Source organism: Gavialis gangeticus, unplaced genomic scaffold (assembly GCF_001723915.1).
Source record: "Gavialis gangeticus isolate Ggan-Ray unplaced genomic scaffold, GavGan_comp1, whole genome shotgun sequence".
Lineage (NCBI taxonomy): Eukaryota > Metazoa > Chordata > Crocodylia > Gavialidae > Gavialis > Gavialis gangeticus.
The window spans coordinates 161,873,673-161,892,679 of record NW_017729022.1 but is presented as its reverse complement, the minus strand read 5'-3'; the positions used below and the strand labels follow the sequence as shown (position 1 = coordinate 161,892,679).

The following is a 19,007-nucleotide window of genomic DNA, read 5'->3' as shown; positions in this document are numbered from 1 at the left end:
GCGGGGCGGGGCGGAGGTGAGACTGGGGCAGTATTTTTCCAATGCTGAATACAGATGGTCCAGCCTCTTGGTACTGAATGACAAGTGTGGCATCAGCTGCTTAGAAAGGCTGGCTCATTTGAGGAAATGTATTTCTAGAAAAACGCATTCTAAATTTTCTTTGTTTTTAGCAAAAAAAAAAAGTCAAAGTGAGAAATCTAGAAACGGGAGGGGGGGAAGGAATAGGGGGAAATCAAATTCATGAATGCAGAAGGGTCATGAGACTGAGTATCTGACAATGGAGTATGCAAAGCATTGCTTTACCAATTCTCTGACAATCTTATCTCTCCACATACCTTTCAAATAAATATAGTCACGCCCATTCCCCAGCTCTCAAGCTACTTTAAAAATATTCCAAATCTTTAATAAATCAGTTTGACTGCAAGTCTACTAAAGAAGTGTTTCATCATAAAGCTTCCAATGCACCAGCACATACGCTGCTCACTATTTTATGTATGTATGTGTGTATTTATTTTTACAGATGGCATTCCAAACGTTCTGAATACATGCACTTAAACTAAGTTGAATACCTTTGCCTTTCTGCTTTGTATGTGCTTGTAAGTTCATCAAATAGCTTGCCATTCATTTCCATCAACGTTTTCAGCACATTATACACCAGCGCTACAATGGTCCTATAACAAAAGGAAAACGCTGCAAATTACTGGAGATGATAGTTGTTTCCTAGCACGTGTTAAGTGTCTGACCTTGATACTGGGTTCCAGTCTTACTGTATTTGAGGCTGTGTTATAACTCTAATGAGATTTAAAAGCAAATGGTGTTTAGTCTGGTTTCTCCTATGCATAAACGATTCTTTAAATAGAAATGGAATACATGGACTCCTGGCCTTCATTTATAAAGTTAATAAAAAAGGAAGACTTCATATGCCCCAATCACAGCAAGTGATTTTTTAAATGTTTATATGCCATGAGGTAGCAAAACATTCAGATCTGATTAAAGCATGGGCAGGAAATTATTTTGGCTGGGAGGCCATTCAGGAGTTTTGCTGAGCTGTTTTGAGCTGGATCAGCCCCCCCCCCACCCGCCCGCAACAGCTCGCCAAAACTCCCTTAGTGGTAGGTGATTAGACAGGTCCACGGGTGTCAAACAGAGTAAGCACATGGACAGGGTCTCCATGGACACCGGCCCAGAATACCGTGGGCAGGGCACAGAGTACTGCAGGTGGGCAGTGTGCCATTGTTGTCAAGAAGGCTAACAGCACACTGGGCTGCTTAGTAGGAGTGTTGCCAGCACACCAAGGGATGTAATTATTCTGCTCTATTCTGCACAGATGAGGCCACATCTAGAGTACTGTGTCCAGTTTTGGGTCCCCACTATAGAAAGGATGTGGGCAAGTCAGAGAGTCCAGCGGAGGGCAACAAAAATGGTTCAGGGGTCTGGGGCACATGTCTTCTGAGGACAGGCTGAGGGAACTGGGCTTACTTAGTCTGCAGAACAGAAGACTGAGGGGGGATTTGATAGCAGCCTTCAACTACTTGAAGGGGGGTTGCAAAGAGGATGGAGCCAGGCTGTTCTCAGTGGTGGAAGATGACAGAACAAGGTGCAATGGTTTCAGGTTGCAGCAACCAAGGTTTAAGTTGGGTATTAGGAAAAACTCTCTCACTAAGAGGGTGGTGAAGCACTGGAACAGGCTACCAAGAGAGGTGGTGGCATCCCCATCCTTGGGAGGTTTTTAAGGCCTAGATTGACAAAGCCTTGTCTAGAATGACCTAGGTGGAGATGGCCCTGCTTTGAGCAAGGGATTGGACTAGATGGCATCCCGAGGTCCCTTCCAACCCTCATTTTCTACTGTTCTATGAACTGGGTCAACATAGCCCACATCAACACAAGCCTGAAAAACCTGTAAAGCATTTTCTTACGTGTCTGTTGTATTCCAAGTTTGAATTACAGGTTTCCCTCGCCAACCACAGTTTTGAGTATCCATGCTTAATATTCTATATACCATTTTGGCTACCACAGTATACATTTTTGAGTAACCACAGTTTTCTGTGGCCACGCATCAGGCCGCCACCTGCCATTTTCCCCATACGCCTTTTGTCTTGCCAACCACAGTTTTGCCAACTATGGGAAATTTCAGCAACCTAACCCCAGCATTTAGTGAGGGAAACCTGTATATTCCTCTAGGTTAAAAGTGCTCTTAATCAAGCATGGTATTCTGATATATTAAGACTTTACCTTTAACTTCCTCCTAAAAAATTAACTCTAGGCATTACACCTGAAAGTGAAGTTACCACTCCTCCAAATAAACTACTAGTTATTTTCTGAGTAGAATTAAATCAAGCTATAGAAAAGTTGGAGACTTAGGGCCTCCAGGGTGAATGTATTAGATCTAACCATCTGACTCAGCAATCCCTTCAAGCCTTGCTGGCCCAGGGGTAACCACACTCAGCAGCTCAACATTATACCTTATTCTTCTTATGAACCTGAAGGAACATGCAACTGTAAAAAGCAGTTTTCTGTGGCTACAAATGCCAGATGGTCTCATGGGCAACATGTTGATTGTGAACCACAAGTTGTAGACTGCCAATCTAGGCACCTATACAAGGGCGTGGTAATTACCGCGCTCCAGCAGACTCCAGCATTACATGCATCAGCGTCCCCATGCTGAAAAATGGTGGTGGGGGCACTTTAACTAAAGCTTGTCTGACATGCTTTAGTTAAAGTGCCCCCAGCACCGTTTTTCAGCACAGGGATGCCCTATACACGTGATGCTCCAGACACTTTAATTAGAACAGTTCTTGGAGCTGCACTAAAATAAAGCACCGCCCTCCTCTGCCACAAAGCATGTGTATAAACACCCTAGATGATCCTGTTGTTGTAACACTTATCATAGTGTTCCCCTCCATAGTCAAGAAGGCATGTTCCAATTTGGACTGTACATTCTGGGGAAGAATCTTGTGTTCGACTGTAGAGTGCCATTCACTTGGCACTTAAAATCATTTTAAAGTAAAAAAAAAAATAAAAATTTGGAAAGGAAAGACATTAAAGATATGACAAGTTTTTCCTGCGTCTATCCATTGTCCACCTTTGGGAAGTGACAAACAGGGCATGCCTGCTCAACTCCCTTGCCACCAGCCCCCTTGCTGTTGCTGTGGTAGGGGGAACAAATTTAAGATGACGCTCCAATAATTAGATTCTTTACATGGAAGGTTATAAAAAAATCTATGCATTCTCCATGTAAAGAATCAAAATACTGCAGGGGAGGGAGGGGTCACCTTAAATTTGAAGTTGTCGTGGATTTGGGTATATACAGTATATAAAAGTGACAAGCAGATCAGCTTCCTACTTGTGCAATGATCAAAGTGCGTTTTTAGTAAATCTTCATAATAAGATACTTAAAAACATGGAAACACTGAATAAATATTATTTCTAGATCAGGGAATATATAATCTTTTCATTCTAAAACTTTAGTCACTGAAAAACATACACCACCTTATCTTGGGGATTTTTCACACAATAGGAATCATGATTTACCATTTGAGTTCATGCACATTCAACAGTCATTTTAACCTTTTGTACCATGGATGGTGGGCACCATGTGATGTGCATTTTTTTATTGCTTAATCTTTTTCTTCCCTAATTTGTTGGACAAGGATACATTTATTGATATAGATGTTGCTACAGTACTGTGGCTCATGGTACTTTATTTGGATTCTGATGCAGTACGACATTGCAACCTTCCTACAAGTCTATTGCTAGCTAATTTTTTAAACAGATCTGGAAGAGCAGATGGATTTAGAAACCACAACACCATCCTTAGATATTTTACCCAGCCAATTTCAATTCCTAATAAATGAGTCCAAGACAGCTGCAGCATAATGTAGCTATGAAGCAAATCCATTTCCTTCATTCAAATAACTGCAAGGCATGTTCCTACTACAACTGGCTACTTATTTGTGTGAAAGATAAGGAAAGTGTATAAGAGGTAGAGGTAGAAGAGGATCTAGATCAGTTATATTTTTTACCTAAGTTAATTTAAGCCTGTCTGCAAAGGGCTGCAGGAACCAAGCCCAAGAAACAAAAGTAAATTAATGGGAATTCATTACTGATAATACTAATAAATAAATAATTAAATAGCTGTACATACGGATTCCAGTGTTCTTTGGAGATCTTGTATAAACTACCAAACATAATTGGTAGAATTTTGTCAATGTTCTCCTCAATCAGACTAAGAATGTACTCATTATTCCAGAAGTACAAAGCCCTTTCTGCAACCTGAAATACACATTTCAGAATCAGAACCACAAAATCAGCTAGTACTAGCTAACTTAAACATCACATTTGCAATACTACTAAAAATGCCATTTCATACCTGAAAATGTGAACTTGACACGCACTTGGATATCTGTTTAAATAGAGGCTCTTCTATTTTTTTGAACTGGGTTGGTTCTATTACATCTAAGATTTCTTCAATTTCACCTAAAAACATTACCTGTTTATAAAGAAAGGCTTTTATATTTATATATATAATTTAGAAGAACCATAGAATTTTTTTGCATCTATAGCAGCAGTTCCCAACCCCAGGTCGCGACCCAAATGAGGATTGTGCAGGCAATGCAGGCGGCACCACACACAAAAGATAAGCTATGCTGTGCCGTGTGCCAGCAGCTCCCCCACCCCTGCCCCGAGCTGCTGCTGCTGCACTCCGCTCCTAGCAGCGGGTCATGGGGAAAAAAAGGTTGGGAACCACTGGTTTATAGTATGGCTAGACTGAGGATGCCAACTGAAAAAAGTACTAAAGCAATGTACCCAAAGTCAAGCATGTTGCAAAGACTGTGGTACATTATTACATTTCCAGAAGGTATTTTATTTCAATTTGTAATTTTTCTTAGCTTACACTTTTGGAAAGGGGTGTTACTTAATGTTTTAGTTGCCAGGAATACAGCAACCATCTTGGATTTCCTCTTCTGAATAGCTGCTTTTAAAACTTTAAAGTCATTATTTTATAATCGTGTTTTGAAGGTTAAAAAAATAAATCCAGCATATTTTACATTTCTTCAGAAGGGGCCTCAAAGGATCATTCTGAATTCTCTTTGTCTGAGATACCCTCTACAGTAACCTCTCAAACTACAAATGCTTCATTTCAGTTTTAAATTGCCTTGACTATAACATACAGATGGTACAAGAAAATCCAAGGTGGCTGACATTACAGAAGTCTTAAAGAATAACACTTTTATAGAAGGGTTTGCTGGCAAATGAAGCTACCAAACTCCCAGTTAGCTTACATTTAATAACATGGGATATAGTCAAATCACAGAAGTGGATTTTACAAGACCATTTTCTAAGTAATTTCAGCATATGAAATAAGTACATTTTAAGAATTATATATACTATTGTACTATACAAAAAATACTAAGTAGAATTTTTGTTAATAGTGACATATATTTTATTTAAAGTTTCAGCCACTGACTAAAACTTTATCAACTTTCAGTGTTCAAAGTCAGCACAGTGCAGATGGACTGCATTTATCCTAACCAATAAAGTATTTTTATTAAGCTTTCATATTTCCTTAGGAAAAAGAGTCATGATGCCTTCCATGTAAACAAGACTTAAACAAAATACTGCTCCAAATGATAGTATGTATCCTAGAATTCTGTACTGATAAACATATACAATAACTTTTTACCAATTAACAACACTGTCAAATTTAACACAAAGTAGTAACTACATATGCACAATTTGCACACGGTGTACCAGTGCCCTGAGAAATCCTCCAGAACCAGAAAGAATCCTCCAAGATCCCAGAAAAAGCACCTGGGGTAAAGCACTTGAACCTGCAGCACTACGTTTTATATCAGTACAGGAGAATGATTTGTTAACACACAAGTAACAAAACCAACCTCTTTCTGACTGCAAGTTTTTGGCCAAAATTTGAGCAATCCTCTGATAACCTATATTACAAACATAAAATTAAAAACAAGTTAAACCAGAGCAAGTTTCTATTATGTACTGAACTAGATTTTTTAATATTAAAATAACATAATTTTCTTATTCAAACCTGTAGTTCAAGGGTGGGTTGAAAGTGTGGCTGGTTTAGTAAGCAAATACTGTTGTGTCATTTGACATGTATCACGTTGTCTCGCATACAGTACGCAGTTTCTGCTGTTCGCTGGGCAAAAATACAAGTAAAATCTGCCTATGATCCGTGGGGAGCAGAACTGTGAGCAGGCTCAGCCCCCTAGCTGCTGCTACTCACTCCCTCACGACAAGAAAAGATCTTTTCCCCCTTGATTCTGCGTTTCAAAAATAAGGTGCATATCTTAGTCCAGGGTTTGTTGTATGAGAGAAAATACAGTATTTTGCCTGGTGTTTAGAATACCTCAATAGCTTTGCTCACAAATTTTTACTGCTTCAAGTTTTTAGTACATCCATACAGTTAAGGTTTCCTAAAGCCCCACTAGTGGATGTACTAACTGAGATGGTGTTCCCATGATTATTAACCTGTACCTAATTTCTCAGAACATATTCTCTCTGGAGAATAATACTTCTAATATTTGCCTCTCAGCATCTCAAGCCCAAGAGATCCTCTAAAAATCACTGTCTTTTGGTCTATGCACAGCTGCTTCCACAGGTCCAAACTGAAACAAGTCTATGTAAAGGAACCACTGTCCCAACTACCTTCTATTCCTTCCTGTTATTTTAGGTGCCAAAACACTGAAAACTAGGAAAAGATTCAGAAAACTCCATTGGAAACGACCTTCTACGAAACTGGTAAGGACCCTTGGGGACAACTAGAAATTACTACTCCCTGAAAATGGAAACATTTAAGAATGAAGAACTGCTCTAGAAACAAACACCTGGTTGGCATTTAACTCAAAAAATGAATGCTGACTAAAGGGTAATTTGAGGTTTAACGTAGGAGCTTTACATATTTTAGACATAGAGGCATTTTTCAGGCACGCTGTAGATTCTGACTTCAAGAAAAAGTCCTCCCATTTTCTGGTCCAGTCACACACTGTTTATTACAGTAAGAGTGAATAAAAAGAATGACTAATCTATTTTGAACAAAGGTTGATTCTCTATGTTGTTTTGTCAAGACTGACAGGCAATTTGGAGATTTTGTGAAAAGGCTTTGTTTGAAATTGCTTGCCTCTCTTGTTATCTTGTCTGCTGCAGGGAGCATAAGTCTCCAAGTGCATTATGAATTTTAGGAAAAAGCAAAAACTGAGTGACAGTGTGAAATAAAAATCACTGAACCTCATAGGGAGACTTATTTCAAAGGCTGATCACAAAACTTTTTTTTTTTTGTACTGCCCTTTTCAAGTGTCCTAGTACCTAATTTTAGGTTTCTGATTCTGTTCATAGGGCCAGGCATCTAAGTCCTTTTTTGGATGTTGCCATGAGCATCTGTACATCTTTATTTTCGAAATTCAACCAGGAAAGTCCCAAGCTCAGATACACGAAAAGGAAGCAAGTTATATGCAGAGAAGAACAAATCCCTTGTGGATATCAAACTTTAATAAGTGAGCCATCTCAACAAGGGAACACTGGAGCAACTTAATACAATCATTGCCGCTAAACCCTTGGTAAAGAAATGAAGTCTCAGCCAAATCAAATAGAGCTGTCACCCTTGCAGCCTGAAGCAGTCTGTAGCTATCTGTAACGTGCAAACGGCACTCCCTTTCTGACGATTTTGAGGTTCCAAATGTAGGGATCAAGACATGTACTACAGTATGGAAAAAAGAAGGAACATGAACCCCTAAATGTCACTGAGATTAATTGTATATTTTCCTTTACTAATTTTTTATTTCCACCCTCACAAGCAGAGGTAGTAGATTCAGCTTTATTTAAAATAACTGTGCTAGTTTCCCTGGCTTTACAATTTTAAATCTCTTTATGTAAATAAACAATTTCAAGTCATTAATTATGTTCTGTTACTTAGCTTAACATTCACTGACTTGGTTATGGACTGTTAGAATATGCGATATTTAGATTTTTTTAAATTTCTAAATCAAAAATCCCAAACAAATGTATGACGACTCATTATTCTGATTTCCTGTTCTGTCCACTAAACATCCTGAGCAAAAAATTGTCAGACAATTCATGTTTGACAAAAAATGATATAAAGGAATACCAAGAAGCAGCTATATACCTCTACCTGGAACATGGGCTGATTAACATCAGGTTCTCAAGTGCATGAAACTGAGGATGAATTAAAATTTTAGAAGCTTCCATCATTTCTTTTAGTGAAAGCATTGCATATACTTTAATGTTAATTGTCATTATTATCTTTGACATTTCTGTCTCAACTTGAATAGGTAATTATGTCTTTACCAAGGACTAATATTACAAGTGTGGCCTAAGGGAATATTACCTTCCATAAAAAAACATGATGCCATAACAACAAGGAGCAGGTTTTTAGCATGTCCTACATATTTAAAAAGTGTTGTTTTCATCAAGAGACACTAAACCCTAACATACAAGCTACTGGCTATTTGCTCACACTAGACAAAATCTTCACACAAATTGGTACTCTAATCTTACTACCTCTTTTGGTCATAAGGCTTCATGCAGAGTGGAATTCACTTACAGCATTATATACTTGTTGGTTGATTCCTGTTACTTACAGGAATTGCATGTCTGGTCTGATTCTCACAGAAACAAGACTTCTATAAATTTCAAGGCTACAGTGCTTAGTAGGGCTCAGTAACAAACTCCACTTGTCAGCTCTGCAAATGTCAGGATTGACCTGAGGCACACTAACAGCTCAGACTGAATGTCCTCTAAACTGACCCTAAGTGTCAGTCCACACTTAAAAAAAAAAAAAGCAAGATACAACAAGATATAAAGACAGCCATTCTACTGCATCAGTTGATCTAATAAGGCTGATAAAATATAAATTGGGTTCTGTTTCGCTGTCAAACCTTAACACTTGCATTTTCTGTGTTTGGAGGTCTTACATTTCTTAATGTTTTATTTTTCTATGATCTGTATAATTACTATTCTTTCCATGCTGTGATTGTACTGTAGGGATAGAAGTTACACAAACTGATTTAACTGATCAGAAACTGGTTTAAACCTGTAACAGAACAGAAATTCAGCACATTTAAACCACTTTCAAAATAGCCCAAACTGGTTTAAGATAAACTTGGTTGGATGCAGTATCAGACTTCACTGATTTAGGTCAAACCAGTTCATGGAACCTCTGTCCCAGATCCCTTCCTGGTTCAAGTTAACTCACACACCCCCAGCATCCCCAGATGCTTTGCAGCTCTGGGCTATGCTGTCTGTTCCGGGGAGAAGGGCCTGCCCCACCCCTCTACTTCCTCCTCCAGCCAGCTCAGGAGAGGGCATGGGGGAAACTTCCACCCCACTCCTGGCACCAGACCCAAAGCAGGGCTTTCTTCCCTCCCTCCATCTGCCCAGAACTGGTCAATTCCCCCAGCCACGTCCCCTCCTCAGCCTTAGGGCTGGCTGAGGAGGGGGGGTGGGGGAAACCCCCCCCAAGCCAGAATTTGCCTGGCGTGGGGGGAAGTAGCCTGTAGTGGGGCTTTCCTCCCTTCTCCCCTACCCAGCAGGAGGGACTGTTCCCCCCGGGGTGGGGTGGGGGGGAGGGATTGCAAGGGGCATGTGCTGGGCAGCTAATCAAGGATAAGCTCTGCTCAGCTGCATTCAGGTGCCTTTGGCAATGTTTGGCAGGGTGGGAGACATGTTCTTTTGCCCTCTGGCTACTGGTATGAGCCTTTCTAGTTTCAGAAGTGAGTGTCCATTTACTTGCTTATTGGTTCAATCTATGCAGTTTAGAGAAACCTGCAAAGATTGAATTGATTCAGCCTGGGGCTTTCTGACTGTCTGTACTTAGCCTAAGCGGTGACCATAGTTACTTTTCATGCTGATCCTGCCAGGATGTACCTACACATAAAAAACTTAACCAACATGAAACCCTCATGGAAGTCAACAGAACCAACCCATTCAACCCATTCATACATACCCAAATGCATTGCGATTTTGCTCCCACTACTGCTGCCCATAGCCTCTTCTAGGACCTCATTCCTCTGACGTTAGACAACTTCCAGTTTGCAACCTAAATTTATTTGTGGCCAATATTTTTGTACAAGAACCTCTTTGGTTCTTGTACAAAAATTATCCTCTAGTTGTTTTTCTTCCTTAGTATTTACTTATCCTGATGTACGGACAAAAAGCAGTCAGGTCCCCACCAAGCTTTCACTTTGCTATGCTAAATAAGCCAAGCTCTTTCAGTTTCTTCTTGTAAGACAGAATCATAAGAGGAATGCGAGCCTAATGGCCCTTCTCTGCCCCTAGTTTCAATACTCTAGTTTGAATTCATCCTTCCTGAACACAGGACCAAAGCTGTACATAGTATCCCAGATGGTGTTTCAGCAGTGCTTTGCACAATAGTATTAAAAAAGTTCTTCCTTTCCCCAAAATAGCTTGCATTATGTAATTATATATTCTTATAAGCAACTTCTGAATGACACAATACTTTTAAGCATAGACTATTAAAATAGTGATAGTGCTTTGGGAAAGGACATATGAACAATTTCAGTTTAAAGTGCAGTTTCATCGTATAAAACAAGTAAGCAAAATGAAACCTTGCTTAATATGTCCCACATACAGTTACAATCTCATTTGCTTATTTATGAAGCAAAATGTTTTTACTACAATTTATTCTTGCTAGATGGGCTGAATGCTGTTTGAACCCATTCATCTTCCCTAGAACTTTAACTAGGCCTCAAACACAGAGCTAAATTCTACCCTATGTTGGGCAGAAGCACAACATCTGATAGTGGGTGACATTCATTGAAAGTAGTAATGCAAGATATAAGCCAGAGTTCTTGTGCTTCGTCATTTACTATGTACAAATGTAACCTTTAGCATGTATTTGCCTTTCTGACATGTGTCCCTGAATTAGTCCTCCCCCCACCCCACCTTTTAGCTGTGGCACAATTCTGTCAGCTATATGCAAGACCCTGTGCTCACACAGCTGGAGAATCCACCTGCTGCAGAACTGTGTTTCAGCATTTCAGCTCTAAAAAAACCCCCCAAAAAATCACAATGCCCTAGGGGTCAGAAATGTGCAATCCAATGTTCTTTCCCTGACCTTCCAAAGCATCTCTCTCCAAGGTAAAAACAAACAAAAAACCTGCTTGATTCATCTCAGAGCCTTATGGATTTGTCTGGCCATACACTTAATATTTTTTCAAGAGGCCATGGAATTCCACCTTTTGCCACTGAATTTGACATTTTCTTGAAGCCAAGTACCTTTGTTTTCAATCTCCTTGCCTTAATGGGATATGCTTTCGTAATTTCATAGTTCTTAGGGACTGGAAGGGACCTTACAGATCATTGGGTCCATCCCCACCACACAAACACTCTTTCCTTTAAAGCTTCCGCTTTTAAAAGAGGAATCAGTTAATTTGCTGTACATGTTCTCTGAGCACGTTCCCTGGAGCATGACCGTAGCAATTTGGGGACCCAGGGGACCCAGGACCGAAGTCCAGCCTGCAGCCAGGCACTGAGGAAAACCAGCAGTAAAGGCTAGGTTGGTGGAACCTGGGAAAATAGTAAAAGCTTGAGAAGCCAGAGATGAAGCCATTTGCAAACTCTCCCTTCCCTGTACAAACGGGATGGATTCTAAGCTGCCCCAGTTGGAGCCTAGCCACAGACACAGGCAACCTACAAAATAAAAATCTACCAAGAATGTCTAAATATTTTGAATGAGGCCCCTTAATTATATGTTTTTTAAAATACTGAAAAGGATGGGAATTTCATGGGGTATTTCATGGACACTGAAGAAGTTAAAATAAAAGCAGGATTTAGGGAATCTGGTGAGAAAATTTAGCTCCCCGGTGTGGTGGATCCCCCATTATATCAAACATAATACTCTGTGTAAACCTGGACCTAAGTTTGGGACAAAGTCACTACATTCCGTAATGTGTTAGAAGCAATCTTGAAATTTTACTGCAGCTTAATTTAAAAAGTTTTACTTTCATATGTAATTTCAGAAAATACAATAAGCACAGCAAATTTATATTCATATTAAGCTGTCCCCACATTCAATTTATGATACAAAGTTCTTTGTTTTGACTATGTACAACCATAACATAAAAGTCATCAAAGACTAAGCTGGAAGATCTAATGGGAAGCTGGAACTTTTTCTTTTTACTCAGGGAGGCAGTTTGTGATTGTAGGACACTGTTGTGTACACCTGCTAAAATAGTCAGTTAAATAGTCAGCCAACCGTACCTTGTCATGCATCCACAGATGCATCTCAAGCAGGTCCAAGGAGGTGGTACTCCCCCTCTATGCGGCACTGGTCAGGCCGCAGCCGGAGTACTGCGTCCAGTTCTGGGCGCCGCACTTCAAGAGGGATGTGGACAACATGGAGAGGGTCCAGAGGAGGGCCACTTGCATGATCAGGGAGCAGCAGGGCAGGGCTTATGAGGAGAGGCTACGGGACTTGAACCTGTTCAGCCTCCAAAAGAGAAGGCTGAGGGGGGATCTAGTGGCCTGTTACAAACTAGTCAGGGGGGACCAGCAGGCACTGGGGAAGTCCCTGTTCCCCCGAGCACTACCAGGAGTGACCAGGAGTAATGGTCACAAGCTGGCAGAGGGCAGATTTAGGCTAGATATCAGGAGGCGCTACTTCACGGTCAGGGCGGCTAGGATCTGGAACCAACTTCCAAGAGAAATGGTGCTGGCTCCTACCCTGGAGGTCTTTAAGAGGAGGCTAGATGTACACCTTGCTGGGGTCGTTTGACCCCAGTACTCTTTCCTGCCATGGCAGGGCGTCGGACTAGATGATCTACTCAGGTCCCTTCTGACCCTAGAAGGTATGAAACTATGAAATAAAGTTGATTTTTAAGTAACTTTTAAAATCTAGATTTAATCCAATTAAGCAATTTACACAGCCTAAGACAGTAACTAAGAAATATAAACCCTACTTAGGAAGAAAACACAGCACTGAACTGCATCTTGTTCAGGTTTTCTTCAGCTACAGAGATCAGACTATTATTATTGTTTTAAATTTGAATTTTGAGTCATGAACTCTCTGAGCATCGTTCCCTACATACCAAGAAGCTCGGACTTTGTTATTTGCTACATCTTTTACTTTTTAAGGTAACGTTGTGCAAATGCTGCACACATTTCAGCATTATTGTCTAAATAATACCAATTTCATTTTCCTTCTAATTTGAAAACCAACATTTTTGTTGAGTCATTTAAAACAAACCTATACTGCAAAGAGAGTTAGTCAGAAAATTGTCAAAACCATAGTTTCTGCACCACTGAAGTTTTCTGGAGGCAAGTGCTACTACTATTTTATATCAGGAAAATGGAGATGAAGTATTTCCTTTTGGGCTGAAATACCCTGAACAAAATTACATTTTGGTTGGTTCAACAATAATATATGTTGTTACAATATTTGGCAATACCTCGTGTCAGTATTCTCTTCCGCAGGCCTGGTCAGACTGTATCTCCTCTGATACATTGCAGTTTCTTCTCTAGCTGAAGTACTACTATGCTTCATTACAGAGATGTAGACTGCCCAGGCTCAAGGAAGAGAATGGGAGGGTGCAGTAGGGAAGGGGACTATGACACATGAATGACTTTTCTCAGGAAGCTTTGCAGCAGCTATGAAAACACAAATAAATATAAAAAAGCAGGGAAATAAAACATTTTGAATTTGGAGTGCTAACACATTTTGCTTTGTCAAAATAAAGCATCCATACTTCAGTAAAATTGTTTCTGAACTTTTCATTCTACTGCCAACTGGGGCACAACATAAATGTCATACTACTGAAATTTCTGTCTGTATAGAAATTTCAATAAGAGAGCAAAAGAGCGAGTGAGAAAGAGCGCATGCGAGCGAGGGAACAAGACAGCGAGAAAGAGCAAGTGAGAAAGAGTGAGCGAGCAAGTGAACGAGAGAGCAAGCAAGCAAGCGAGAGTGAGCAAAAGAAAGAGAGCAAGAGAGAGGAGAGAGAGAGAGAGAGAGAGAGAGAAAGAAAGGAGATTTTCTCCCCGTCACAATCTCAGCGGTTTAGCTATTTCTAATTTATGAAAGTTTAACTGAAATACTTCAGTTTAGATTAATATTACAAAATAAAATATGAGATAGAAAAACACTTACTGGTTCTGTTAATGTTGTTTCTTTCTCCAGGAATTGTACAACACAATAGGCCAGCTAAAATGCAAGTAAAATTGTTATTTAAGTATTTTAAACTGACACTGCCTGTTTAAACAACGGGGGCTGTAAACTGATGAATATTCAAAATGCTCCCACCTTGCTGCAAATGTGAGGTAGTTTACCCTGTCTTCAGTGAAAGATAAGTTAATGTCCCATCTATCAAAGGGTAAGAGCATGTACGTAGACAGTTGCTATGGAACAGAAGACGCTGCAAGTTTACACTCGCTCACCTTTCTGTAATTTTTTATGTACATGCACTGTAGTAGTTTGGGTTATATGTTCAGGTTTTTCAGTTAATATACTGGAAGAACTCCATCCAGTTTTGAAACCATACAAACCTAGATTGGATTAAACTAAGATTAGAGATTTTCTCCCCCATATTTCATAATGAACTGCAGGACAACTAAGGTTGCCTGGGTGTCTTACATATGCATTTCTAGACTTCACATTTGGATTTCTTTTACGTATAAAACTTAATACTGAATTGTTTGGGCTTATAGTACTTGCTCATGTGTTAAGTGCATCTTTATTATTTTTAAACAGTCTTAAGCCACTGATACATGCACTCTTAATGTACTTTTTCAGCTAATAAGTTCCTGAGCTTTTAAAAGTTACAGACCACATGCATAAAACAACAAACCCAAATAGGGTATTACCAAATGAAATTCTCAGTGTTTAGTTATCTGTACTATTAAACTTAATTTTTAACCTGATGAGTAGATTCAGCAGTAAATAAGGGCAACATACAGCAACCAGAGCACACTAGGTAGTTAATTACATTTACAGGTGCTTTGCACCTTCAAAGCACCATAAAGCAAACCAAATGTACTGCTGAATCTGCTCCTTAACCTGCAAACAATTTATCACTGTAGAAGGTTATGTTGTAAAGGTGTGATGGATTGCAAGTTCAATTGTCACCACATTTTATGAATGAATGAAGGTACAGATGAGGCATCAGGTGCCCCAGGGAGCCTTTCTGGTACTGATGCCCAAGACAGCATGCAATCATAGAATTAATAAAGAACAGTGATAGTTTGAACTAGCACTCTTCCAATGAGAACTCTTGACATGTGTCCAGTCTCATATACCACCAACTCAACATAACCAAGAAAGTTCTTGCATACTAAGTAGTGACAGAGGAAAGGTTACTGCTCAAGTTACCTCTGATGCCCTAATGGTTCAAAGAACTGTTGAGCTGACTCAGCCTATAAGACAAGGGTGGGCAAAATGTGGCACGCGGGCCAGATGCGGCCCGCCAGGCCATTCTATCTGGCCCGCAGGACCCCTAAAAAATTTAGAAAATGAATATTTATCTGCCCCTGGCTGCCTGTCATGTGGCCCTCTATGGCCTGCAGTAAACTCAGTAAGCAGCCCTCCGCCTGAAATAATTGCCTGCCCCGCTATACAATTATATAATCATAACAATTAGGTATGATCGTTAATAACTTATCTACAACTCAATTTCTTCTGATGTAGCCTAGACCCCCAAGTTGCAATAAGGTAATTACAAGGGAAATTAAAGAGTATGTTACTCTGTAAAGATCAGTCTGAGCAAGAAGTACTAACACAGGCTAGTCTGCCTAAAAGAGCCATCTTAAATGGACTTATTTGTAATTTTACAGAATATTCATTCTGCGCTGAAGTACTGTATATTTAGAAAAATTATGCAGTATTTCTCATATACAAGAGATAGAATTCCTGCTTTAAATATCGACTTCCATTTTTTCTATAGAGCTACATAATCTGTAAGATATCCAAACAGCTTTATCCTATTTCTCTTTTTAATAAGTTTTGTAATGTGCATTTCCTAGACCAATTGGAATGGTTTTATGTGAACAGTTTAAACCCAGAAAAGAAAAAGTGCTTCTGGTTTTTTTTCTGTATTGTACTGGAACATACACACAAGATCTTTCTACTCTTTTGCAAACTGAATTTATATTATGTGAAGAACAAACAACAAAAGCACTGAGCTAAAATAGTTTTTAATCTATGACAAAGCTGTAACAGGCAAAAAATTTCCAGTTTCAAGTTGACAGTTCATTAAAACACTATTCTTCTCTTCCATTGATAAAAATGTGTTAAAAATTATGACAGAATTAACAATCTAGATTTGTCAGGGACTAAAACAGCATTTTTAATCATTTAAAATTTTAACATGAGTATTGTAAAAGAATATTTAAACTCTCAACCTTTTGCCCCAGCTATAGAAAGAATTTTAAGATTAATATGAAAATACATTATAGTCAACAATGTTTCTGAAAACATACCTGTGCATGAAACAAAGCTAATCCCTTAGCAGTATGCATAGGAATCAGAACCTTCATAAGGAACTGTTTGTGTTCTGCTTTCAATGGCAGTGCAAAACCATTGATAATACTGAAAAACATGATTAAACCCAATTATTTCACTTTTCAAGAAAAAAAAATTGATTTTTTTTTCAGTTAGAAGACTGAGAATGACCCTGCTCAAAGTTTTATGTTACAGATAAAAATTATCTTTAGAAATACATCTATTAGTAATTCCTCTTCTACCTGTAGCCTATCATAAAATACAGGCCACGCCTCAGTTACCAGCCTCCACAGCAAGCAAGTTCAGTTATTCTCTGATTTTTCATAATTCTACAGTAAAATGTATACGTTTCTCCCTCTTTAAATCAGGTTGGTGCTTCCCGCCTGCCTTAAACCAAAAAAACCCTCCCTAATCTTCAATAATATCTTGCAGTTTAACTATAGAATTTGGCAAGGCATATTAAAGAGGAACAAACTGATCACTCAAATAGTTTAAAGGTGACCTGCAAAAAGATAAATACCATTGTTATACCGTTATCCTTCACAAATAGTGAAAAATTGCTTATTTGGCATTTTGGTTTTTTTTTTTTATATGAAGATTAGAGGGAAATGGTCAGCTCATTTTCACCTTAGATATTTAGGTCCTCTTTCGAGCTTAAGTAAACAGCAGTATGTGTACACCAGCAAAATTTAACAAAACTCATTGACTCTGTTCACCCAGTGTTAAAATTACTGGCAGCCTTATACTGTAGACAACATTCCTGTAAAAAAACCCAGTAATTTTTGTAAAGGTTTTAATTAAACACACTGAGCACATCTACACAAGATGTTTACTGCACAGTTGACTAATTCACTACAAAGTAAACATCTCGCATCGACATGTGCACAGTTATTAGGCTGCAGTAAACTAATTTACTCCGCAGCAGGTGCAGATGCTGCCCAGGTTGGCTAGGGCATGAGGGTGCTTCAGTGCAGGGGTTGCCTGCTGGCTAGCCCCACAATGAAGCTCCCTCATGCCCCAGCCAGCCCCTCTGTAGCACATGGGAGCCAAGGGAAGCAGCCCCATGCTGGGAGACTGACCACTCCAGGCCCCCTGCTAGACAAGGCTACTCTGACCCGGCTCCACATGCTGTACATGAATAAAGTCCGGCGCTGGTTGCTCCGGAGTTCATTGCTCCTGGGCACACCACTTGAATTTATTCATGTGCACTAACTGCATGTGTAGACGCACCCACTGAACAGCAAATCCAATTAAATAGTTCTCACTGCTGAAGCTGCGTCTCCCAACAGCTCTCACGGTTTTTAACAATTATTAATGTGAGCTGCTGGAAACTTGTTGGTAAACCTTGTTGGGTTAGATTAGATCTAAATTCTAAATGCTGGACAAATTCCAGTGCAAAAATATTGACATAGCTGAGCAATTAAAAGGAGAAAAGACTTAGTCTAAATGTTCTGTTGGGGGATGCTCTACAGAACAATCTACAGATGCTCAACCTCTGGTCTATGGGAGCCATTGCACTCGGTCTATGGGACTCCCCACAGGTCATAAAATTTGGTGAAATGGAACCAGTGGCAATTAATACTGCCATCTTCCTCTGCTGCCAAATTCCTAAACCCAAATGGTGCGTCAGAGCTGGGCCGCACCCACCCCACCCCCCATGCCTCCCCTTCCTCCCATGGGACAGAACCAGGGCAGGGTCATGCCTGCTCCCCACCACCCTTGGCTGAGGATTCCGGGCAAGCCCCCTTCTCCTGCGCAGCTGGATCAGGGCTGGGATACCCCCCAGCTCTTTCTGTGTGGCTGGATGGGACCCTGGGACCACCGGCAAAATCTGGCTTGCGGTCAGACCACGCACCACCCATCCAGACCACCAGGCAAAAAAGGATGAGCAACACTGCTCTATAATGCTTCAATGATAAACACTTTACATAAAAAGAAATCTGCCAAAGATCAAAGCATTATTCCAATTTAGGTGTGACACCTATCACCATCTGCATACTCCAAGACACAACACTAATACTTTAACAAAGCGAAAAAAACCCTCCACCATTATTTATGATATTTCTAAGCTTAAAGTATGAAAAAGCCCATTTCCACCTTCTTTCCTTCAGAAGTCAAAAGATCAATTTAAAAATAAATCCTTTGTAGTTCATCTAAAATTTAAAGTAAAAAGTGTGCTTCCATGCCAGTAACCACACTTCACAAGCAGAAGAACAATTTTCTCCTCCCCACTCTCAAAAGAAGAACTAGATAGGAATATACAAAAACAGAAAATTACAAAACTTACCTTCCTAATATCTCAAGTAGTTCAGCAACACCATTGAAGTGTTCTGTTTCATATATAAACCTATTAAAAAGTAGATGTAGTTTAAGTCAATATACTGGTAAGACAGGACTAAGACAGACAAATAAGATATAAAATAACAAAACAACCATATTTTCTTGCATACACACCCCAAAGTAAGACATGCACTTTGTTTTGGGGAGGCAGAATGAAGGGGGGGGGGGGGGA

General features: G+C 39.7%; 1 protein-coding gene across 1 annotated transcript in view; it reads right to left on the bottom strand.

Moving 5' to 3' along the window:
• The window catches only part of PPP2R5A (protein phosphatase 2 regulatory subunit B'alpha), a 192,112-nt gene that overhangs the window by 1,486 nt on the left and 171,619 nt on the right, over window positions 1-19,007 (bottom strand). Inside the window, exons 6-11 of the mRNA XM_019516430.1 lie at window positions 18,783-18,842; window positions 16,474-16,582; window positions 14,150-14,203; window positions 4,370-4,489; window positions 4,145-4,272; window positions 570-671 (exon numbers count right to left, since the gene is read on the bottom strand). Of these exons, the coding sequence (XP_019371975.1) occupies window positions 570-671; window positions 4,145-4,272; window positions 4,370-4,489; window positions 14,150-14,203; window positions 16,474-16,582; window positions 18,783-18,842 (573 nt within the window). The remainder of the gene's footprint in view (window positions 1-569; window positions 672-4,144; window positions 4,273-4,369; window positions 4,490-14,149; window positions 14,204-16,473; window positions 16,583-18,782; window positions 18,843-19,007) is intronic.